Here is a 25,573-nt window from a genome sequence, read left to right on the forward strand (position 1 = left end):
ATTATTTGATGCCCCTCTTCGCCCCTATTTGACCCGCAGCATTCTCCTCCTACATATCTATTTGCGATAACATTGTTCACGTAGGGCAATTGGGTCAGTACAGAATTAAACTAATTTAAAAAAATGCCAATATGAACCTATTGGATAATCAATTTTCTCCCGCCACTGCTGCCGACTTTATCGGCCTGGGCGAGAAGTCGACACTGCCGCCATCCGGCGGCGTTCCCCCTACTGATTTATTTTTCCTTTCAATACGCAAACTGTTATTTTCCTTAATTAATGGAGATTAATGTCATTAAAGCTACTAAAATTCCTTAATAATTCATAGATTTACATCCATAATCGTTGCAGGTATCACTTACCCTTTTTCACACCAAAACAAGTAGCCACCTAACAGCCACCTAATTGTTGTAAATGTAAAAAATGTACAAAAACCAGTCGACGTTACCTAATTAGGTGGCTGTTAGGTGGCTATTTGCTCCCTAGGGTTACTAAAATCGAAGAATTGAATCTTTCACTCTAGTTTTCGTCAAGTTATTCCTGTTGGAACTGAGAATTAGGTTATCCCTTGTCAAAAGCATATATTCTTCCTCTTTGCTGTTATCAGCGATAAATAGTTTCCCATCAATTTAATTACAAAAATCACTTATTCGTTTCAATTATACCAAACTCGCAGATCCATGAAGACAAGTTGAGTCCTCCTTAAAAAGGTCGTTGGCATTAAGTTTTATTATTTTATTTTTTTATTTTATTATTTTATTTTTTAGTTAAGGTCGTTGGAATTAAGTTTTATTACTCACCTTTATTGAGCAGAACCGTGTAACTTCAGCGACGAATGACCCTTCGTAAATGATGTCAATGGTTTGATTCTTCTTCTTCTGTTCAATGTGGTTATATCCTCTCACTCTAGAAGAGGCTAGCACCAACAATGGTTTGATTGATGATTTTTCCACGACGAATGGAAAACTTTCACTACTAGATGTTAACACTTTGTATAGTAGTGATACCAAAATTACGTGATCAATAAAATTATGNACAGTTGGACGTCTTTTCCGAAGGATTCTCAAGAGTAAAATAGCTTAGAGGGTGTGTTAAGGGTGTGTTTTTGAGGGAGTTAGTCAGTTTTTGGGTGACATGAGCTCGAGGGTGCGTACCAAGGTGGGTGTATTTTCTGATGTTTCATTTGGTATAGATTTATTGATTTAGTTATATTTTGNTAGCACCAACAATGGTTTGATTGATGATTTTTCCACGACGAATGGAAAACTTTCACTACTAGATGTTAACACTTTGTATAGTAGTGATACCAAAATTACGTGATCAATAAAATTATGCAAAAGAAAGAATTTTGATAGAAAGAAGAAAAAAGTATTATATTTGAGGTTTAGAGTTGCGGCTGTTTTGGACGCGTGGTGCACATTTGGATAATGCTAAGGTTTGTCAGGGAAAAAGAGAGAAAGAGAGAGAGAGAGAGAGAGAGAGAGAGAGAGAGAGAGAAACTACAGGCAAACGCCAAATTGAAGAGAGTGCGCCTTAAAATTACATGGATTCCCCCACCCCCATTTCTGCACCGCCAATCAGAGGGTATACTTTCGCAGACCAATAGAACTCTGAGGTTTGAATTCAAAGGTTGAGCGATCTTTTTCATTTTTTGGAGAATTTTTGACGTGGATACGTCTATGGTTTCAATATGGGGGATCATTTTGGAAAACGGTTTTTATGTGGTTTCGAGGTAATTCGAGAAGTTTTTTGAAATTTCGAAGAAATTCAGGGAGTTTCTAGAAAATTCGAGAGGATTCAAAGAGTTTTCATAAAATTCGAGGCAACGCAAGGAGTCTCTAGGAAATTCGAGAAAGAAGTATGGAAGATACAGCTGTCTGCAATTTTTTTTTCCTTGAATTTAGGAATCTCTCAGGGGCTCTTCTACAAAATATTCAAGTTCAGGGTTGAGCATCTATTGATAACCGCAGGTTTTACATAACATTGAAAAAAAACCGTAATTTACGTAATAAATGTAAAAAATGTACAAAAACCAGTCGATGTTACCTTTTCTCGTAAAGCGTGAAGCTTTGCGAAGATTATACCTCGCGAGGGTGATAAATTACGATGTTCATACCTCGCCAGGATCACACGTCTCCAGGGTCACACATTGTAAGGGTAAAATAAATTTCTCCAATTTCGAGTCTAACGAACATTTTGAAAACAAATGTCCTAACTCTGATAAAGACTTTCAAATTTCTCCGCCGTCTCCCCTTAATTGATTTGTAATTTTGGTCAAAATATCATTTTATGAAACCCACGAATACCACTGAATTTTCGAATGGAAAGTGTCAGAAAACCGAAAATATCACGAATTCAACTGTTAAACTGGAATGAGATTTTTCACCAAAAATTTATTAAAATCAACAAAGATTTATTTCTCACAGCCAGATATTACACTTTTTCGAGGGATTTACGGTCGAATTTTCTGGGCAATTGAAAGCTGCAGCGAAAGCTTTGATATTGGACACCGCGCCGTTGACTCGAGCTTTGGCCGGACTGTGAACGTCGTCAGGACTGTACTGTTGGAGGTACATGTCACTCTCGTACGCACACCACAGCTGAAAATGAACATAAAATAGTTAAATCTTTCGCAATAGTCACGACAGAATTAATTCACGAATAAAAATAAGTTCTGATTAATTCACGTGTCCAAACGCCAAGAAGAATATTTGATCATCAGTGAATCGCTCCAATCCGGGAATTTTCCCACCATTGGTCCCATGCTTTTCACGGAATATCTTGTACGCATCCCAAGTCACTTGCAGCCCTGTAGAGTCTGATATATTCTCTTCCAATGTCAAAGTTCCATTCACCTACAAAAATAGTCCATGATAAATGCAGTAGAGTAAATTTCAATGAGTCCAATATTCATATCTTGTGGAACACTGAATTGTTCTGATCGTCCAGGAGTTTGAGATATTTATGGTGCGGTGGAAGTTTCGAACGGAGCGGAAATTTCGAATTTATAATTTTAAAAAATTAGATAGCTCTTGAAGGAACGACCTGAAGGGTGGTCCCGTGCATCTACCTGAGCACCCATAATTATTACATGAGTTGTCTCAAATAAATTTAAATTCATATTAGCTACTTAGGTTGCCCATAATTGAAAGTCACGAATATTTAGTTTCAGCCATTTATTATAGAGGAGCATAGTTAATTGCACGGAGAGAAATGTTCAGTAAAAATTACGGAACTCACAGTTCACTCACCGATTACGGAATCGACTCAAAAAAATTTAAGTGACGGTATCGTAAGTTTTCACAGGAGATTCAGTTAAAAATTACGGAACGCTCTGGAAAAATTCTGTGATTTTAGATAATAATTACGGAAAAGACAGGTAATTTTTATTAAATATTTCTCTCCGTTTGAATCAGAGACCGGCTTCAATGGTGTGTATCAATACAAAGCTTCCCCTAATACCACTTTTATTGATTTCATTCGAAATGTTCTGTCGGTCATGTTGAAGCGTCAGCGCCGCGTCGCGCCCTTTGAACTGTGCATTTGTTCAATGATTAAGAGATCATATTAATTTCATCAAATAGTTCTCAAAACTTACAGGAATCGACCGTGCGCCATCCTCGTATATCGTATAATTATTGAACTGATGAATAAAACACTGTGCGTGCTCTTCATATTTGTCAATATTTGGCTGTGACCACCAAGTCACCGCATTACCATTCTTATCGAATCGGCGACCTGCAAGAATATTCCACTCATTGACTTATTCAATCACCTGTTCTTTGAACATCATTAATTACCATTGCTATCCAATGCGTGCGAGATTTCATGGCCAATCGTTGCACCAATCATTCCGTAATTAATTACACTGCAAAATTCTCATTGTTTGCAACAAGAAAGACTCATTACATATTTTTCATTGATATACATTACCTAGGTCTATTTAGGTCGAAAAGAGGGGGTTGGAGAATTCCAGCCGGCACCACTGAAATACATTTTGAATTAGCATGACAATGGATAATGGGGTAAAACATCCAGTGATTACGTATTTCTTCTAAAGTCAATGATCAAGGATGATCTTCTCACTCTTTAAAACCGAATATGTTCTTCCCCTGAATAAGACCTCGCTAAACTTTTCGACGTATAAGATTTCGCAATCACCATTAGAAATCATGATTTTTTTTTATTTCGTGTGATTTCCATGATTTCTAGCAGATCAAAATACAGAATAAGAATTTATTTGGGACAAAAGTATCAAAAGCGAACTAGAGTAGTGTGACCTCGCCATTTGGAATATTCAAATAAATAATTAAGGTAAATTATATAATATTCAGTTCATCTTATTTCGCGAAATAAAATATTAATTACCTACGATCCCAAATGGGGTGCAGTTGGGGATAAAGTAAGTTGGCCCGTGGTAACGCAGATAGGGAAGGGAACAAAATGTAAAAACTCGAGAGGGAACGAAATGTAAAAACTCGAAAATAAATATTAATTACCTAAATAAACACATAAATTATTAGATGTTATGACAACATTTTAACATGATGGACACACATGATGGTGAGAATCAACTGTAGTCAGTTAGGCTCTCGAGATACGTGACACTGTAGGTTGTATGTACATGATTCGAACAGGCTCAATCCTATTTTCAATCCTATTTTGAATGATATGTCTATACCTATACTCACTCATCGTGTTCAATACTGGTATATAATATGCATTGACTGCATTGGGTTCGATTGGCCACCTGTAACAATAATTAGATGCAAATTTTCATGGATTGAATACTGAAAATAGATAAATAAGGAAATGGTAAAGCACTTTCCGCTTTAAATTTACAGTTCTTGATGAATACCTCAAAATGTAAGAAATACAACGAAATTTTTAGAAAGATGTTTCCAACAAAATTTTCCAACTGATCGTCAAGTAAAATGGACTTTTGCTGTTTATCATTTCCCCGTTATACGGTTCTTATTATGAACCTACTTGTTCTTCTCCGTTGGCTTACGTAACGTTCTCATAATTTTTTTCATCGCGAAAATTCTCCTTCTCATTTCGTTTTCGAAATAGCTGTCTGTTGGTTCTAACTACGTTAAAATGAAAAACCAAAAGTTTTAGTTCATAAGTGTCAAATCTCTTTATCTCAACTTAATATTTTTATCACTTGTGCACAGTAAGAAATTCTGCGTTCGCTGAAGGCGAAAAAACACGGGTGCATATACCGCCCACCTACGGGGAATTTTTTTCCAGCCTCGCACTCTCCAAGGAGTCATAAACGGTTAGAATGGGTTCTTCGAGATGTTTACTTGAAGATGTGAAGAGGACAGATTTTTTATTAACATTAAACATATTTAATTATGTAATTCAGTAGCGAAGCGGTAAACCGGGTCAAGTCGATTTGGACTATTGGCCAGTTTTTGAAGAATATTTGGGAATCTAAAAGAGATAGAAAAATTGTTGTCATGACCTTTTTTGTAGAGCCAACTGAGGGTTATAAAAAAGGTAATGAGCAAAATTTTGCTATCTCTCTTAGATTCCGAGATATTTGTCAAAAAATGGCCAAAAGTCAAAATCGACTTAACCCGGTTTACCGCTTCGCTACTGAATTCAATTGCCATCGGCCAGTGAGCGATGGAATTGAACTTTGAGAGTAATGCCGCCCGGCATGCGTGCAATATACCGCCTACCTTGTTTTGATGACTTTTTTGAGTACTGCAGACCAACTCTGGGCGGAATTACCCACAAACGCGGAGGCTGATAAAATAGCCAATAATAACTGATGAAGATATTTTTCTGCTATTGAAAATATCGCAATGGATGTGGAAATGTATAACGAATATATATTTCGCACTCCATTGAATTATGGACCAAGGAAAAATTTGAAAAATCTGAAATTCTGGGGTCGAAATATTTTGAGAATTCGCCAGAAAATGATTTTGATTTTTTTAATGATGTTTCCACGAGAGAAAATTGAAAATTTATGTTGAAAAGGGTGGGCGGTATTACCCGCTGTGCGGTACAGGCACCAGCTACCCTATTCGTATCGAAATGTGCTATTTTACCTCTGAATAATATTCATCTATGTTAGCAGCATTGTAATCATCAGGATAACCTATGAATTTTATGATAGCATCGATTTTCTCAGTAGCCAGATTCTTCGTCTCATCATCCAGCCAAGGTGATTGTCGGATATATTGATTCATAGCTTGTTGAATATTCGCCACCAACTCCATCGTCTATAAAGCATAACGAGTGCAACTGCTGACAATATTTGATATCGTTCTATTTAAATTACCGCTTGTTTGGATTCTGGGGAAAAGTGTTTCTTGACAAATGCGTAAGAAACTGCACGTTCCATTTGCGAGGAACTCACACAATCGTATTCCCTGAAACGAAGATCGAAGAATGAATCATTTGCAATGCGTGAATTCGATTAGAATTCCATAATGACACCGACCTAGTGCCAATTGGATCTGCCCCAACGCGTTTCTCATTGAAATTTGTCAAGAGTTCCCTCAGTTCGTCATTCGCGTAAAGGGATATATCCGTAATTACTCGCCACATGATGTAATTCACTGCGACATTAAAACGATAAATGAAGAAGTGATGCACATAGTTAACAAATGATTAAACGTAATCAGAAATAGTATATTTCATCACTTGTGCGTAAAGTGAAATTTATAATGTTATTATAAATTACAATTTAAAGTGACACTTTGAAAAGTGTCGCAAGAAATATACACCCAAAACAATTACTTTCAATCGGTAGAAAAAGTATTTGTACCCAGTACCAAGGGGTTTCTGGGGAAAAGGCACATTTTTGTACTTCCTCGAAGTTACAAAACAACTTGATGCAAGAACCATTCGTTAACTATTAACGAATATTCATTTAGTCATACTCAACTCTACCATTCGATAATAGTTAACGAATCTCGTTTGGAATAAATGAATCAGTCTATCAGTGTACTTAAAACCGTCTGTTATCATCGTCGTAAACAGGAAATCAAGACAGATTTGGAAATTAATTCATTGTAAGGACATTTCACCTCCTCGTTACTAGATACTTTGAAGAGATATTATTCAGATCGAAAATTACCGATGGTCTCCGGTGAAGTTCTATTGAGCAATGCAGCAAATTTCGGGAAATAATCCTTCCCCGGTACAATCACCTGTTCTGATCCATCCACAGTGATTTCCGGAGCTAATGTGAATACATCTCTGATTGTGTCGAGCCAATTGATCTAAACAGGGTTCAGTCAGAATTCTTATATGATAGTCTGAAATTTGAAATGTTTTTGCTTTACTTTAGCAACTGGACTGGTCATGTTTGCACTGTCATAAAGACTCTGGAGTTCGTCGATTGTCATCAGACTGTACCACTTATCGATTTCTTTGATGCCTTGCTCATCATGTGTAATCTGCATAAGCAAGTTCATTATTTCAAATTGTCCAATTATCGATTCAATATTGGGAAATACCTCTGCTAGTTCACTCTCAAAATTATTTAACTCCATCAACTGCGATACGTTATCTTGCTCTTCAGACGATGATGTTGTGGATCTTTGGAGGACATTAGCTATCTTGACTTTGTATAAGTTGTAGGCCATTGACAGGGCAAATTTCCCAGGCGCAACCAATTCTTTTTTCTTCAGAATAAGATCTGGTTCTGAAACCTGAAAGATGATTATGAATGACAGCGTATTAATCAATCACACTGATGGAAGAATTTGGTTGCGGTGGCTTGTTAACTATTAGCGCCATTGGTTAATAGTTGACGGATCGCATTAATAGTTAAAAAGCCTCGTTAACAGCAACTAAATCCTTCCATCTTTTCTATCAGCGCAGAGTGGAAGTCCACTGATGAAAAATTTATTCGCACGTGGAACATATTTTTGTGAGACAAGTGATTTTTCTTTTTCGATTTTTAAAGCTTAGAGAAGAATTTATGCGGATTCTATTTAACATCTTAGACAACAAAAACGAACTCGATAAGTTGCTGCACTTTATCGGCTGATTTTTTCCTGGGAGGGCTCAAATCACTTATTGTACATATCCTGAGGGTATGTTGCTCGGAGGAAATATTCCTAGACGAAAAAAGAGGCTTCACGAAATGAGTGACGAAGAAGTCATTAAACCCTCGATCACTCGCGCGCGGCCGTCAGCCTTCATCCGTTGCACGGTTAGCGCAGCGTCCCTGGATTGAACCGAGCGCGCAGTTGCCACCTTGGCGCTTACCGCTATGCGCGCATTTCAAGTGTGGCAGTGAATGTAGCAACACTGTCGCTCGAGGAGTCGACAAGGACTTACTCGCACCGGGCGACGCGGCGTCGCTTTTCTGTCCTTTCGACGTTTCTTTCCTTTTTTTAGCTGAACAAATTTCCCGAGAAAAAAATGGGCAACGCCAACGCTTAATAGAAGGATTGAACTAGAAACCCTAATTTTTTTCAGAATTTTTAAGCGTCGAGACGCCCGCTAAGATATCAAAAATGCGAAAACGGGCACTGCCGCGCTCATTGAGCGAGTGATCGAGGGTTATTTCCTACACGCAATGCATGCACGGAGGAAATGACACGTTTCATTAGGTTTCGTGTCTAAATGGCATCCCCGAGCTACCCTTACCCTTACCATATGCATAATAAATTTTGAGACAGCCTGTATATTGAAACTGTATGCAAAAACATGATAAGAATTTGTCGATGGAACTCGCTTGAGTTAATATTATTAGCATAATAATCAGATTCTCTGATACAGAAATATTGTGGAGCTTGAGACCTCCCTGAATCGTGAGAAGTGAAAAACCTTGAAAATCTGAGCTTTAGAGTTAAAATCTCTGTCTCAAGAAAATGTTCAACATGTAAACACAGTTTCCTGGCAATATGCAAGGAATAAACTATTAACAGCAAGCCTGGTGATAGAAGAATTTCTAGGATCCGCCACAATCTCAATCGCAAATAATGCTTCGGCCCCCAAAGTTTTCATGAATTTCGCATGCACTTGTTGCCAAGTAAGGTTTTTCGAACTCCACTCTTGAGGTTTCATTATCAGCGGCCATCCTCCGTTATCATTGACTACCGATTTTAGTGGCTCAGCACCGATTTCTTCAATTTTATCTGAAACATTTCCACACGTTTTGGCTTTGCATTGTTTCATTGAATTTTTATACAATGAGAAAAAAAAATTCTAATATCTGAAACGTATTTACTTGAGACAAGTAGTTTTCCTTCCATAGCTTAATTCACCTCCAATGTTTCGATATTTAATATATTCATGATGTAACGCGGAACAGTAGTAATAAATGAAACTATTCGAGTTCTGTAAGCGGACGCATTCTGAGATTTAACCCTTTGAAAATGATTTATTTCTCTCAAGTAAATATGGTCTCTATATTAGAAAATTTTTCTTTCAGTGTTTACATTCGCCACCTTTGTTCATGCACGCTCGATAGACCCTCCGCGCTTTGCGAATTGCCTCATTGTCTGTTTCGGAATCTGTTTCATTCAACAAACGTTGAATCTTCGGTCTTATGTCATGCGTGATTATGTACCAATTTGACCAAATTGGAAATCCCTGGGCCGGAATGTGATGGTCTGTCCAATGGCCACATGAATATCCGTAGAAATCAGTACATGGATTTACTGATTCGTCTAGACAACGTGCCACGTCATTTCCTACGAAAATTCAGTGATGCACAAATTCTTTTATTTTTGGTTCTATCTCATAAGGAATCCTTGACAAATAGGATTTACCGAGTCCAGGACTGGGAGATATATTATCATTCTGTTTGACAGGCAGTAATCGAGATGGTGAAATCAACGAGAGAGCAAGAATTCTAAGAGAAAAGTAGATTTGGTGATCAAGGCTGTTTTCAATTATGGATGAAGAATGATACTTACATGGTGAAACTGAGAAAATTGCACCATCTGAAATGAAACATTGTTAAATATATAAATCACAACAATGTCAGAGAAATATACGACTTAGTGGCAAGGGAGTTCCACAGTAACTAGTGATCTCTCAAACTTCCGAAGCGAATAATGGTCACAAGTCACCGAGGGGTCATACTTTGCAATTCAAACTATATAGTGGGAAATCACACCTACTGGTGAATGATAAAATATTTCAATTTTTACTTCGTTCTATTAATCCATAATCACCTAGTTTTTCAAGTACTTCTCGAAATCTAAAGGAGCCAGCGTTCTATTTCCAATTGCATCCAAATACTCAGGAAATTTACGATCTCCTTAGAGCCTTTGGAATGCTCAGAAGTCCTTTATTCCTTTACTTGTATCAAGAGGAGGAGTACTTCAGAAACTCATGGCTCGAAAATTGACAGGAAGAAAATATCTCACACTGGGGAGCATACTATACCTGTATTGCCTGTGACAATAATAATTAACGATGAAAAAAAAATGTGGAAAGCATAAAAATCGATCATTTGGAATGATAATAATAATTCTTTTCAGTGAAATATGAAAATGTTTGTTATCCAAAGATATTTAAGTTCCGTTATTGATGACAGAAGGCGCCGAAAAATCTATAGAGGTCAAAAAACCTGGTGTCAAAATATTTGGCACTAAAAAATCCTTGTGCAGAATCGATGAGTACAGAAATTAGGGAAAACTGAAGTCCATACAAGTTCTCTATTTTAAGGATGTTCGACACCCTTTTAGCCAAAATTGACGTTGTTTTCATTTTTCTGGCAAATTATCGATGGGAGTGACGTGAAAAAATATAACGATTTTGTGGTTTGTCATTCTTTAATGGCTCACGAAGTTGCGTAGTGGTGCGATAATTTTCATGCGTTTTTTCTAGTTTTGTGATTCTTTTTAAAAGTTTAGAGAAAACGCAGGAAAATGTTCGCACCACCTTAAAATTTCGTCAGTCATTAAATAATGACAAAACGCAAAAACGTTATATTTTTTCCGCCAATTCCATCATAAGTTTGCCAGAAAAATTTAAAAAACGTGAATTTTGGCAGAAAGGGTGTAGAACATCCTTAAAGTCTTTGAATGATCAAATGGGAATGGGATATTTTACATAATCATAATCAATAACTTATTGAATAATTTCCTTTATTTGAGCGATGGAAACTACCTACTGATCCTTCATGACCCTACCTCTTACAATTCACATTTCTATAATTAATTAATCACTACATTGATAATGTCGCAATTAAAAAATCAGAGTTCATGTTTACAATCAATTCAACTTTAGTATACAATTCGTGGAATCATTAATTAATGTTAAAATTGTCACTCTTATGAGAGAACAGACATCTTTGAGTGATATCGAAGATGTAGTATTATCGAGCCAGTGTTTAAAAATAAAAATTGTCTCAATACTGAAATTACAGATTTTATTCTTTTAGTCCACAAGTTATTTAGCATCTTCACACTTTTTTCGAATTGTTGTTAAGTCATGTGCGGATGGGAGAGAACCCACTGATTTGTCCCTCGCACTGTTCATCGTTGTTGCTCAATATATCGGTTTAAATACACGTTAACGCCGCAATAATCGACATAATACTAGAGGGCAGAACTAGAAAGGAAAGTTAATTAAACAGAAAAGAAACATTAATTTGGGTTCGCAACTGCAACCTGAGGTATATTTTGAGTGTAAAATTTCAGTCATCGGGCGTTTTTTTTCTATTTCATTAAAAAAGCACCCTCGCATTCTCACGCATACACACTACAAGAAAAAAGGATGAACTAAAAGAAATTAATGGAAGAGATTTGCTTGTATATACATAGTCGGGCTATACAATTGTTCTTAGCAGTATTCTTTCTCTTTTTCTTGAACGAGGTGAAATTGAAGCAAAAAAGACACTTAATTTTTTCATATATCAATGACTGATCGGTTTTTTAATGGAATAAGATCATTGTTCCTGAGGAGAATACGGTAGTCCGTCTTTTCTTTCCCGCCAAATTTTTCTTGTCCCATTTCTCCCTCGCACATTTATTCCCCGACATTCCTTCCTCGAAAAGTCACACGAAAAATAATCAATAGGACAACAAATTGGAGAGAAATCTAATTTTATAAACCGAGAGTATTCTTCAGCGTAACAAACTGTGCGATTGATACGTGTCTGCCGATCCATGTCACGCGTGCTCATTGGCTGCAACCCTACCATTCTCACACCGATACGTTTCGTGAGCTTGATCGTTCAATGGGTTATAGTATATTGCGTTACAAGTGCGTAAAGAACCACTTTTTTGCACGCACACGTAACTTAACCAATTTTTTGTGATACCTGCTAAGTTCACTGTTCCGACGAGGGTAAGTGGGAGTTCACGCACGGCGTCCGTAAAGTTCACTAAAATCTAAAACAACCAGTTGCAATCTCAGCGTTATTATCATCAGTTGTAGAAGCATTTTATTTTGTTTATGGGTAATATTACACCCAATGCGCTTTTGAAGAAGAAATGGTACGAGGAAAATTTTGAGGGGAAAAATGTCGGGGGAATTTTACCGGAGGAGAAAAGACGATGAACCGTGAATACTTCCTCATGTATGAATTCATCTCCGAGATGCAAATATGTTGAGAAAAATCAGAAGTATTCATTTTGCCCAGCTTTCCCTTATGTTCTACGTATGAAAAAATTTCGTAGAAAAACCTAGCGAATTCGCTAGACCATTCTATTGGATTTCCGTTAAAGTTTCTATGAACAGTTTAATAGAAAATATTTTCTGGAAAAAGTCAATAGAATTTGATTTTTCTATACAACTCCTCTTCAGATATTTTCGATAGAATTTCCTCGACTCGAATTTTCCATTTTTCAAAATTTAATTTTCTGGATTAAAAGAAAAGAAAAATAGAATGAAAAAAGTTAAAAAAAATTCGAGCCGAGGAAATAGTTGAAAAAATGTCTCAATTCGATATTTTCTATTCAACATTTCAATAGAATCGGCCAAAACTAAGAGAAAGTTCAATGGAAATCCAGAACAATTTTTTTGCGAATTCGCTAGATTTTTCTATTAAATTTTTTCGCGCATGTGTCCATTCATATTGTTAATTATTCATTGACCAGCACTCGTGGAATGCCTGCCCCTCAAATAGAATGCAGGAATGGAATTAATGCAAAAGTAAACACCACAATCGATTAATATCATTAAAAAAGAAAAACTTTTGCGTTCAAATTACACGAAATAAAGCGGGACGGTCACTCACAGCGGACCCTTCTGAAAAAAATAGCTAAATACTTCATCAATGTTACAGGTAATATTACAAGTAATATTAAGCAGATGGCAAGTGTTTGTGCGATTGGGATGTTTACGACAAAATAAAATACACACACTGGGTTGTTTTATTCTTAGGAGCTACATTGTAAATATTACTCTCGGCACGTCGGCTCGTGGTTGAGATCCTTAATTGTCATTGTGCCATTATTTTATTATATGTACAATTTACGATACAAAGTAATATCTCGCTTCTAATTCGTTGCAATTGAATGTTGAAAAAAAAAATGAGGGATATTTTCGCAGCAATTCAGATACATTCAATTGAAATGATGTCACATGCATAATCTTAATGAATTTACGTGATGAATCTTCATCATTCTACATTGGAGAAATGAATTTCAAAAAACCATCGTCACTAAAAAAATTTCAAAGCACCAATCGGAATGACTGCTCAATCGTCAAGAGGGCGCAGCTTGGTGACTCAATTCTTCAATGCAATAAAAAAATAAATCGACAGGCAATGCCACAGTGCCTCAAACATTCACACCGAAGAGATTATAAACTGCTGTTAGCACTGCATCTTCCCTCTACATAATCCACAATTTGTTTTTCTTTATTTTTCTTAAAAATACTCTATTCTAAGGGGTCGTATAAATATCTTCGACATCGAGCACAGATTCAACTTAAAATTTCATCAAAGCCGTTCAACTTTACTCGATCTAAAAAACTTTCAAACTGCTCCTAGTCAAATGGAAATAAGAAATGAGATAAAATCCGAGGGAAAAAAAACGACACTGCAAGAGCTTTTACGAAACGCTCGTGAATGATCATAAGGAAAAAAAGGTATTGAAAGTATAAGAGCATTCAAAGGGACTTTTTTCGTATAATTCTACACGGAACATTGCGAATGATTAAATAGTATTGTCATTAAAAAATATCGTATTTCTTCCGATGGATTTTGGCAATCTCCTTATTCGTGGATTAATCTCCCTTCAGTTCACGAAAGTTATTTAATCATTTTTCGTGGTATTTATTTAATTTTTTTCTTTCGTGAGAGATGGATTTAGGGGATGCTTGTTATTCCTTCAATACTGATGACCAAATATTATCTCTCATCACTGATAAAAAATTGTTTCGCTATGAGAGAATAGCGTGCAATCTTTTGCACCGATTTTCCCACAACTGATTATAATTTTTCCCTGAAATCCATCGTAACCCGATATCATCGATCTTAGCACATCTACCTGATAATTTACTGGTAAACTCATCATCAGTTGAATGTAAAATTCTCACTGCCGATGACAGCCGTAACTTACTGGCTGGTGTACTAAATACAAATCTACGATCTTGTCGATTAATATTACAATTATTACTGTTAGCAATTAATGTCTGACGATTATTCATCGTCCCATGCAATTGCTTTGTCTTACGTGTATAATCAATACGATGTGATTTAGCCATGGATCATTGTCGATATGCCTGTGGTGCTATTCCATTACCAGGTGTCACGTAATCACCGATCATCAAACTTGGATTCACTGGATAGTGCGATGTATTTCCAAGTACCAGCGATTGCTGGAAAGTAACACCAAGCTGTAGCCGCGATTGATACGCAGGCAGGATTATATGATTTTAGTATCATCATATGACCGCTAGTGGAAAAAATTCATACTTGACTCTTTCAATGAGAATTGGACAATTTTGCGCTAAACCTGTTTCAGTACAGTGAGAGAAAAACAGCGAGTTCTCAAACAGGTCTTACTTGCGCCGGAAATTCTTTTTGTTAAAGATTATCAAAAAAGAATTTTTTCTGTGCAAAATATGCAAAGTGTGCGCCGAAACTGAAATTTTTTATTGCAAAAATTGGTTTTGTCTTTTTAAAAAAATTTTGCTCTCTGTGTAAACAAGGAATTCAATTTCTAGCACTATTTCTTCGTTACTCGATGCTCCCTTACGGATTTTGCTTCAGGATAATGCGCGTTCTATATGAAACGAGGGATGGTAGTTTATTTTCCCATGGAAAAATATATAAAAAATATGTATAATATAGACCAATTTAATGTATTCTTCGAATACTAGGGGCCTAGGCCCGCAGCTCGCTTCGTTCGCCAACCTCCATATGATCCCCATGATACTTATTCTGACCCTCACGACCCTTATTTTGTTCCTTATGACCGTTAATTTTGTCTTTATTTCGGGTACCAAAATTTCATCACCAGAAATCGATTTGGATTTTTACAATATAGAAAGATGTATAAGATTTATATAAAATACGAGACCGAACGCGCGCTGGGGGGGAATATACCCTTTCGGGTCACGTAACCCGAAAGGGTATGCGTGAGAAAATAATTTTTTACTAATATGATTTGAATGATGCACAGTAAGTATGAATTTTTCCAAAATTTTCTCACACTTCTTAATTGATAAATTTGAAAACTGAAAATGTTCAAATTCATAATTCGGTCAGGAGAAACGAGTTGTCAGGAACAGAATTACTAGTTACTTCAAGAGTCATTGGAGGATGATATTTGGACAAAAAGCACTACACCAATAATATTACATGATGCAAAAAACTGAATTTCTTCCCTCCAGTTTTCCGATTCTTCTTTCGTTATTAATCTCAAAAATTAATAATTCTCAAAGACGACTGTTCAACGATATTTTTATAAAATTGATCAGTTAATACAATTAATCAATACTTACAGTTGCTGGTGATGTGAACATATTGGGTGTTATTCCACCACCAATAAGCTGTGCAGCTTGGGTACTTGTTGCTGTACCACCAATTCTACCTCTTCCAGTGCTCGATATTGAGCCCGGATGTATATTTGGCTGACCCCCTGTTACACAAGCAAATTAAACTGTGTAATACTCATGGAAAAAAATGAAAACTAACAAGTTCCAAACATTCAACCGAACTCAATTATTGATCAGAAACAAAAAGGTAAATTAATTGAAATTTGGGAACATGCGAGGGAGATAAAAAGGCAACCACCAAGCAGACCAATTACCAAGTGAATCAAGAAAATTTTCATTACTCTCGTGATTACATTATTATCAATGAGCCGTTTATTGACACGGATTTTTTTCAGTCTTACAAACTTACAGATTATCATTATCACAAGGGAATTATCAATGAAAAATATTTACAAATAATGATTTTTCTTTCCATTCTGTTTCTCATGATTACACATACGTCACATTCTACAAACATAAGGAGAATTAAAACAGGATTGAGGATAATTGATAATTATGGACCATTATTGCATTTGAAAAAAAAAACTTATTGGATTAACGTAATAGTGAGGACTTTCTGTTGCACCCTTTGTCTCATGATAAACATAAAAATTTGTAGATGAAAAAAGTATTTTTGAATTTTAAAAAATTGTGCCATAAAATTTATCAACAACATAATCTAAATTCCCTCGATGAAAACAGTTAAATACCACGTGTCACTGCCTAAATCTACACAATTATTTCACAATAGATTGCATTTACGTTGAAATTCTTTCGCTTTTTGTCTACGATTTAGTCACGATTTAGGACGGATGATCTACACAACAATACAACCGTCTCCATGACTTGTTCAATTCACAAAATACTACGAATTACGTCGTTCAATTGTCAGCCGGGGAAAATAGCATTCATTTATTGCTGAGTTAGCATTTAAATACTTCAACTCTACGAAAGGAATATGCCAGTGTCTAGTCTGAATATTTAATATATTTTCTTTTTCTTTCTGTTTTCTTTTATTCTTAGAGAGAATAGTGGTACAATGAGGGATCAAGGAAAACCTTACCTAGAGCTAGTAAATTACTAGGATTGACAGCACCAGATGTGTCCATTGACACTTCACCAAGACCATTCACTGACATTCCGTTGACCATGTTAACAGCCTGACGTGCTCCCTGTGCATCCAGTGTTGTCCAGTAGGATTCACTAGGTGATGTACTGTTTAAACCTGATGGCAATTGAGCAACAGCACCAGTGTACCTGAAGTAAGGATTTTTGAGGTCCAATGTGTTACTACTACTCTCCATGTTCGTTCCCTCGAGTTTTAAGTCTATTGTTACATCGTAGGATTGTCTGAAAACGAGAATAAACATCAATCGATCTGTTTATTTGCTTTGATTTATCGAGAATAAAGAGAGAATGGTGGAGTTACCTTTTGTTAGCTACTAGAATGACCTTCCCTGAGAGCAATTGTCCACTTTTACAGAATAATGGATTCTCCAGGAGACAACGGACCTGGTACCAGTGGGTAAGTGGCTCGGTGGGAGCTGTACTCAACCAGACTTGCTGAGTGGAACCGATAAATGCAACGTCAAACCAAAATGCCAGACCGTGGCAGGTACCACTCTCGAGTATATGAAAATCAACATCTATTTCTGTGGAATAAAGAGATATTCATTACTAATTTTGTGATCAGACATCGAATCATTTCGATAATAAATGAGTCTGGGGGAAATATTAAATGCGTAATAACCGATAGTGCGAAATTCTATTTATTGTTCTACCTCTTCAGGATTTATTTCATAGTTAAAAATTTCATTTGAATGTACCAATGATTTAATTGGTAGATTGATTTGTAAATTTTTTAGTTGAAAATTAATTTAAAAATTTCCTGGCATAAAACTACTGCATCGGTCTGGAGTTTTTTATATTTTTCTAGAACCTTCAACGATTTTCCAAAGCATTAGCGTCTGGACTAATTGCGAAATTCCTAAAAATTTCTTGAATATTCCAGAGTCTCTTGGAACATTTTGCATCTTAAAGTTATATTTTATAGTTTTTTCCAGAGGAGTTTGTACCATTTTGGACCTTTCTTAAACTGTCTAGAACCTTTCATGAATTTCCGGAGAAACATACATCTTAAATTACAATGAGTAAGACGATTTCCCTGAGAATTTCACAAGTTGATAATTATTTCATAAATTTGTATTACCTATTTTGTGTAAATCAGTCTCGTCAGCAGTTTGGAAGTCTACAACGTGCCTGACGGATTTGGCCATGCAAATGCGAATATCAAATGTATCAACGATTGGCTGTCGGAAGTATTCTTTGATAGCACTATTACGTAGAGAGGACAGATCGACACCGTGGAAACATGTTTGATACCAAAAGTTTGCCTTGTTGAATTGCTCCATGTAGAGAGTTTCGTCGGAGAATGGGGCTATGTGGAGGTCTCCCCTAGAAGGGAACATGCGTCCTCCTGGAAATCAAATCATAAAAAATCAATTCACATTCATTTGATATTCAATACAATGCGATAGATTGACTTCTATCATATTTTACAACTTCATGATTAAATTGATTGACAAATGTATTATTCTTCTATAAAAATAAGGGGTAATTGATTTTTTAAAATAAATGAGTATAGTTATTATTGCTAATAAATAAATTAGCAATTTGCTTCCGAATAACTTTAATTTTTTTTAAATTCTTATTTCACTATTTTCTTCTATTTTACATACATACATACACTCATATGAGACATTCCACAAACAGTGTCATGGGTTTTGGACCTTGAAATTTCGGTTTTGAATTTTTGTTTATATTTTGTTGACCACACTAAAATCAGCGAACTGGGAAAATTTCAGACCTTTTACTACGTAATTAGCAGAGACATACTTATTCTTACGTTTTTCTCATTTTTTAGTTTTTACAGTTTTCATGTGACCGAATTGAAAAAAATATCTATAGGTAATTTATAGGTAATTTTCCATAGGAAATTTTCACAATTTAAAAGGCCCAAAACCCATGCCACTTTTTGTGGAATGTGTCATATACAGAGACGCCATCTAAAAATATGTTTAGTTATCCATATTTAGTCACCCCAACAAAAAAATTGAAAACCTAAATTTAAACGATTACTAAGCTTCTATTCGGAAGCAATATCAGTCATGTTGTTTGATTTACCTGGAACTAGCCACTTTTTAGCATGCAGATAAGTCTCCAACATCCTCTCATTATACAGCATATATCCCATTGGCTCACTCACGATACAATCAACGTGCTCAGGTAACTCAATCTCCTCAATTTTCCCAGCAATGACAACAATCTTATCTGACAGATTATTAGCAGCCACGAGTAACTCTGCATGATTAGCCATGTTACTCGCCTCAACAGCATAAACTTTTTTTGCCCCAGCTTGAACCGCAAAAAATGAAAGAATTCCCGAGCCCGCACCGACATCGAGAACAATCTTGTCTTTGAAATCCGATAAATTTCCCAGTATTGCTCGTTGGTATGTACTCGTTCTTATATAGTCCTGCATCATGTTTTGTTGTTGGGATAAATAACCGTAGAATTGAAAATACTGCATTGCTGAGAGATCCTCGGTTCTCTCGTTGAATGCTGAGACACCTTTTCCATTTTTGAGCTTTAGAATTTGTGAGTGAAACCCTCGAAAATCTAGAAATCATGTCGGTATTTTAGTTACTATTTTTTATTCATTCGCTTTGATCAGTTTCGGCAATTGTTTTGGGGGGAAAATTTTACCTGACTCGGTGGAGAACGTCAAGAGGATACTCTCGGTGTCTAACGTGAATACGTAACTTTTTGTCGCCACACGAGAACATTCTGTGGTGTGAGTTACGGGAAATTCCAATAATTGCTTTGGCTGCTTCTCGGTTGGCTCCTCTGTAATATCATCATCAATGAATATATATTGATGACATGCAAACGTCGTTTTTTCGAGTGAATTGTTAATTTGATAGCGAGGCGATGAAGTATAACAAGAGAAGACTATTTTCACTGGTCTATTAAATGTGGGATTATTTCAAGAAACATTTTTTCGTTCGTTTGTTGTTATAGAAAATTAACATTCAATAAAAATTGAGCCGTTGACTCATTGTCAGCAATATTCACTGTTTCTTTTATTCATTCATGATTATCAAATTTACGATTGAATTCCAAATAATTTATAGTCGCAAGTACACTGTTAAAAATTTTTGTCTGAAATTTCCGGTACAATTATTGGAAATTTTTATCGATTTTAATTATCACTGGAATTTCAAGCAATTTCGTCATTAAAAATTTAAAATTCCGTGGAAAAATCTAAGAAAACTAAATTTCAGTTCCATTTTTCCCTGAAAGTGGATAGAAAACCAGAAAATTCCGGTAAATATATTCTTCAATTTTCAGTACAGTGACACTGAATGCGATTTAAGGGGAAAAAATCATGAAATTTCAGATTTCACTGAAAATTTAACGTAATTGGACACTGAATGTTCATATTAGAGTGGAAATTCAAATAAATTAAGGAATTCTCGTCTTTATGCTTCTTAAAATTCTGGAATTTTACAGAATTTTCAGTGAAAAGTGAAATTTCATGTTTTTTTCCCCTATAATAATTTATTCGAATATCGAATGACATAATATAACAGTTCGAACAGGCGAAAGGTGATTGGCATCAACGATCAGGAACAGTTGTTAATAAACTTTCGTTCCAAATTTCTTTCCATCTCCGAATTCAGTAGCGAAGCGGTAAAACGGTTTAAGTTTTCAATGAATATCTCGAAATCTCGGGGAGACAGCAAAATTTTTGTCAGGACCTTTTCTGTAGCTTTCAATTCGTTCGACAAAGAAGGTTATTATGAAAAATTCATTAGCTCCCTTAGATTCGGAGATATTCCTCGAAAACTCAGCTGAAGGCTAAATCGATTTGAACCATTTTACCGCTTCGCTACTGAATTACCAATGTGATAATGAATTGATAAAGCATACTAAGACTACTAAATTCTTACAATCTCACCAAATTTAGAATTATTTAATATAACGATAACGATTCATTGTGGGAAAAAATATCATGAGACTTTCTTTATTAGAAATTTCCTTCTCTACAAAAAAGGCCTCTTTGAAATTTTTATCCTGAAGTGACTCGTTTTATCGGTGAACAATTTTTATCCAATAAAAATTCAGAATTTAACGTATTGATACTTCAGTTGCTTATAACAGGTTTGCCTGAAATAGAAATGCGTGGGTATAATAAAATAGGCGTTTATTAAGATAAATTGGGATGTAAAGAAATTAAATTTTTTGACTAAAAAAAGCGCATTCGTCTGCAGTAACAGAATCACAGATTACGGCAATCCAACACAAACTTGGATATCACAAATTTTGTTCAATGTGATGTAGGGAAAGCTCAATTTAAACATCGGCTTCATTCGAGAAAACAAAGTTCAATGCATTCCTCAATGTAATTATCTCCTAGGTACGAATTTTTGATCAATTCATGAAAGTAGAAAATTTTTTGACTGGAGATTAAATTAGGTTGAAAAAATAGAACCTTTCTATTTTTGTGGTGAATACATGTGCCTTGACGCCAAGGACTGTTTTTTTTTTATTCAAGTAAATGTATCTCAAGAAGAAATAATTGATATTCACCGTAAGATCTAATTTTTGGGAAATTAGTTCAAGTATATAATACTTGTTCCAAGAAAGAAATATCTCAATAAAAATAATTTTTTCTATCAGTGTACTTCCAAATTAACAATGTAATAGTAAATTGATAAAGCATAACAAGACAAGTGCATTTTTCCAATTTTATCAAATATGGAATTTTTTCGATAACGAGTTATTAGACGAAAATGTCAAGATAAATGTCAAGTATTAGAAGCTTTCTCTATACACAAAGATATGTTGATATTTTTATCTAAAAAATGATCGTTTTTAATATGAATTCACATTTAATAAAAATTCAGAATTTAATTCGTTCTACATTCTGAATTGTTTCGTTCCCTTGATAATTACCAAATCTCAGAAAATATGATTTAAGCAGAGGAAGGATGATTGACGTTTCACAAAAAGTTGTTAGTAAACTGTGGTCCCAAGTTTTTCTCAACGTTTCACCACTGAATAACGAGGCATTTTAAACGAAAATCTCAACAGACTTTCTTCGCAAGAAATTTCCATTTCTATAAAAAAAAGGTGACTTGATATCGTCGTTTCAAAACATCTCGTTTTTTATATAAACTCACACCTAATAAAAATTCACAATTTTACGAATTGTCAGCAATATTAACCGATCCTTTCGTTCATTCATAATCATCAAATGTACGATAACAATTTATTCACATATCAAACATGCTGTAATATTTTAAATATTTTCAACAAAGGAAAGATGATTGAAGAGTCATAAATAGTTGATAATAAATCTTGGTCCCAAATTTCGACTCTACAATCAATTTAAATATCCAATACCAAATAAATCATAACTTAACAAATTAATTTTTAACATTGTATAAAATATGGGATTATCTCGACGACCGAACAGCAATTTTCAACTACAAAAAAGAGTCTTCTAATATTTTCGCTCGAAACGATTCATTTTTCACACAATTTCCCATCCAATAAAAATGAATAATTTCTTATTAATTTGTTATTACCAATACACGATTGAATTCTCGATAAAGCATAATACAGATATATTCAATAACAATTTATTCGCCCCTAAAACGCCATCATAAATTAAAAAATGAGAAAATACTAGGCATTAGTCATAATTAGTAAACCTTAAACCCAATTTTTTCTCAACGTTTAACCGACAAAGGAGTGATTCCAAGCATTTCGAAGCACCTGCTCCGAACAATGATGAACCCCTTGAGCAAAATCCTCGAACATTGCCCCCTCCCCCCTGGCCGCCTCTCCCGCGGAACTAAAATCCCCCGGAAAAAATGAAAATTACGAAAAAAAAAAAATGTTGCAACAGTAGAGTGAAGTCGAGAGGTGATCGTGATTTTAATTCTAGGCGTCCGGCGTAGCGAATTGGGGTTAGGTCGCGTCTCCGTGGAGAGCGATACTGGTCTCGGAAATATCGATCCAAATTCAATAACCCCTTGTAACAAATAAACTCAGTGAATTACCTGATATCAATTCAATGCTGATTCCTTGTGGATCGTAGTTGATATTGAGCCCTACCGGCTTGTCGTATTTCGGCGTTGACTGTCCATTGTTTGACAAAGTCGATACTGTCACCGCGCGAAATGCCTTCGCCATTTTTAGACACCGCGTGCGTTTTTGTGCGCCTCCAGCCTCGTAACCTTTTAGTTTAACCCAGACTCGTTTTTCCCGGTAGTTTCGCCTTTACCAATTCGAAATGCGTGCACTAATTACCCGTTGCCCGTTAAATTCTTTCAATTCCTCTGGTCCAGGGCTTTTTTTCCTCAATTGGAGGGGATAAATGTTGTTTTTTCGCTAGTTAAAATAATGAAAAATAAAAAAAAATCGCAACAGAACACACGTTTTTTTTTCCTTTTTGTATCTCTTTTGTGGACGAAACGAGGGAAGTGAGAGAGCAACAACGGTGTTTGTTCGACTACCGGGAAATAGTAAAGAGCCACGAATCGTGCGATTTTTCGGAGTTACGGACCACCGACCAACCACCCCCGGTGCCTTTTCGCACACGCGCACACTTCCCAACACCACCTATCACCCTTCTATCTGTCTCACTCGCGTTTCAGTTTCATTCGTGAGGCCTTCCCCTTCTCTAGCACCGAAATTCAACTCCTGTCGCTCCCCCTTGCAGGCTTGAGATTATCCACTGAATTGGATTGTACTTTAACGAGGAAATTTCAAGTTGAGAGGGATTATTTTTCGCAATAAACATTGCATTTAATAGTGAGTAGGGAAATAGGTGGAATAGTTAATGGTGAGGTCGCGGGATCGGACTAGAGAGTAAATTTCAATTTTAATGAGTTTTTATTTTACCAATTTTATGGTGGGTTTCGATGTCTTCGGACAAAGGGAAGGACATGATGGCATTGATAAGTTTCTCGTCCTGAACGACGCGAACGGCTCGATTTTCAATCATTCGGCTTCAGTTGTACTCATTCATAGCAGTTTTATCGCTACTGCCGGTTGTGATGGGTATGAAATTCATTCACTTTTACCATACCACAATGTTGGGTATCTCATTCGGAATTTCGACTTACTTTCTCTCAAAAGGGAAATATTTTTCGCCCCGGAGGGCGCGAAGCACACATTTCCCGCTTCGCGGGAGCACCGAGAAGAGATTTCTTTTGCCAAGCAATTATTTTCTTGGCAGATGAACTTATTTTTTAAGAGCGTATTTCTCCACCTCAGTCATTCCCAGGTGATCCGAGACCATCTAAAAATATTAAAATTGTGTTGAACTATGGGATGATTATCCGTATATGATATTGAATCAACTCCTCTGATAATTATTGACATTTAGAATTAATCCAAATTATTTTAGGGTGTTTATTGAGGCCATATGTGGCACAATCATCTCATAACTTGACATAATTGTAATATTTGGAGATGGGCATGGACCACCTGGGAATGACTGGCCTGAACAAATACGCCCCTAAATTTTTTTGTATTTAAAAAAATCAATTCTTTTCCCAAGAAAATGATTCCAATGATTTGAGCGACGGGCTATTCAAAACTCTCAAAAGTATGTGGAAAAAGTGGAAACTGAAAAAATTATTTTTTCACCGGGGCCAGAGGTCAGATCTTGGATTTTTTCAGGGGGAAAGTCGACTTTTGGCAAAATCGAATTTTTTAGCCGGGTGAACGTTGATTCCAATGATTTGAGCGACGGGCTATTCAAAACTCTCAAAAGTATGTGGAAAAAGTGGAAACTGAAAAAATTATTTTTTCACCGGGACCAGAGGTCAGATCTTGGATTTTTTCAGGGGGAAAGTCGACTTTTGGCAAAATCGATTTTTTTAGCCGGGTGAACGTTGATTCCAATGATTTCAAAAATTCAAAAATTCTATTCAAATCTCTCAAAAGTATGTGGAAAAAGTGGAAACTGAAAAAAAATTTTTTTCGCTGGGGGCCAAAGTGTCAGATCTTGGATTTTTTCAGGGGGAACATTGTTTAATAACATTACACCTTCCGGGGAAGAAACCCAAAATCGTTAGAACGGTAATCAAGTACAATCGATCCGGTCGATAAAATATCTGGAATTGAGTATGATCGATTGAAAAAGTATAGCATAAGCCTCAATCACAAGCAGTCGGACCAGCGCGCGTCTCCCCTAGTACTAAAAAAATGGATAGTCCAGACCAGGATTTGAACTCGGGATTAAAAATTATTTTCATCACGCTGTGACGAAAAGTGAACTTTTCGGCACGCTCCGCGTGCTATAAGTCCAATTTCCGCCACATTGTGATGAAAAATATTGTTCGTAACTCGTGAAAAAATGTTTTTTAGCTCGTGGGATTATATCACTCGCCTTCGGCTCGTGATATAAACCTCCCACTCACCAAAAAACACTTTTTTGCACTCGTTACGAAATATACTATTATGTCATGTCGTGCAATAAGTCAAGTTTATCGCACGCTGTGCTTCGCACATGATTATAGACGAATAATATTATCATTGAAAAATGAAGTAATCAGTATAATTTTGATTTTATTAT

The 25,573-nt window shown here is 35.8% G+C and overlaps 3 protein-coding genes across 6 annotated transcripts in view; all 3 read right to left on the minus strand.

The window, feature by feature from the left end:
• LOC107046726 (TD and POZ domain-containing protein 3) overlaps positions 1–1,009 on the minus strand; it is a 9,821-nt gene extending 8,812 nt beyond the window's left edge. For both annotated transcript variants that reach the window (XR_003783190.1, XM_015269418.2), the window contains exon 1: positions 801–1,009. The gene's annotated coding sequence lies outside the window, so the exon portion shown is untranslated. The remainder of the gene's footprint in view (positions 1–800) is intronic.
• A 1,364-nt stretch (positions 1,010–2,373) lies between these two features.
• Positions 2,374–9,991, minus strand: LOC107046724 (neprilysin-11). Its single transcript, XM_015269416.2, has 17 exons — positions 9,897–9,991; positions 9,750–9,832; positions 9,426–9,671; positions 8,902–9,113; positions 7,482–7,676; positions 7,308–7,421; positions 7,100–7,244; positions 6,461–6,578; positions 6,299–6,389; positions 6,066–6,239; positions 4,990–5,090; positions 4,692–4,750; positions 3,934–3,985; positions 3,801–3,868; positions 3,599–3,738; positions 2,688–2,855; positions 2,374–2,600 (listed from the first exon to the last, which is right to left on the minus strand). Exons 1-17 carry the CDS (start codon positions 9,935–9,937, stop codon positions 2,421–2,423), a joined length of 2,187 nt encoding a protein of 728 aa, XP_015124902.1. The 5' UTR covers positions 9,938–9,991; the 3' UTR covers positions 2,374–2,420.
• A 2,961-nt stretch (positions 9,992–12,952) lies between these two features.
• Positions 12,953–23,604, minus strand: LOC107046714 (histone-arginine methyltransferase CARMER). 3 transcript variants are annotated; one of them, XM_015269392.1, is made up of 8 exons: positions 23,049–23,604; positions 19,684–19,824; positions 19,102–19,596; positions 18,128–18,394; positions 17,348–17,570; positions 16,982–17,268; positions 15,886–16,022; positions 12,953–14,757 (listed from the first exon to the last, which is right to left on the minus strand). In XM_015269392.1, exons 1-8 carry the CDS (start codon positions 23,179–23,181, stop codon positions 14,647–14,649), a joined length of 1,794 nt encoding a protein of 597 aa, XP_015124878.1. In that variant the 5' UTR covers positions 23,182–23,604; the 3' UTR covers positions 12,953–14,646. The 3 variants fall into 3 exon arrangements, with proteins under 3 accessions (XP_015124878.1, XP_015124877.1, XP_015124879.1); XM_015269391.1 differs by having other exon boundaries at positions 12,953–14,775; XM_015269393.1 differs by having other exon boundaries at positions 14,746–14,834.
• Between the last annotated feature and the right edge of the window lie 1,969 nt (positions 23,605–25,573).

This window comes from Diachasma alloeum, unplaced genomic scaffold (assembly GCF_001412515.2).
Source record: "Diachasma alloeum isolate Michigan unplaced genomic scaffold, Dall2.0 Dall_scaffold_01766, whole genome shotgun sequence".
Taxonomy (NCBI): domain Eukaryota; kingdom Metazoa; phylum Arthropoda; class Insecta; order Hymenoptera; family Braconidae; genus Diachasma; species Diachasma alloeum.

Excerpts from the sequence above, each read along its gene's own strand:
- LOC107046714 (XM_015269391.1), bottom strand. The coding sequence starts at position 23,181 with ATGGCGAAGGCATTTCGCGCGGTGACAGTATCGACTTTGTCAAACAAT. Across the intron at positions 17,269-17,347 it reads ATTCTAGTAGCTAACAAAAG|ACAATCCTACGATGTAACAA; the intron begins GTAACTCCACCA and ends TCTCGTTTTCAG. Across the intron at positions 14,776-15,885 it reads TGTTCACATCACCAGCAACT|CTTGGTGTTACTTTCCAGCA; the intron begins GTAAGTATTGAT and ends TCGCGGCTACAG.
- LOC107046724 (XM_015269416.2), bottom strand. The coding sequence starts at position 9,937 with ATGTTTCATTTCAGATGGTGCAATTTTCTCAGTTTCACCAT. Across the intron at positions 7,245-7,307 it reads TGACCAGTCCAGTTGCTAAA|ATCAATTGGCTCGACACAAT; the intron begins GTAAAGCAAAAA and ends AACCCTGTTTAG. Across the intron at positions 5,091-6,065 it reads TAGATGAATATTATTCAGAG|TTAGAACCAACAGACAGCTA; the intron begins GTAAAATAGCAC and ends ATTTTAACGTAG.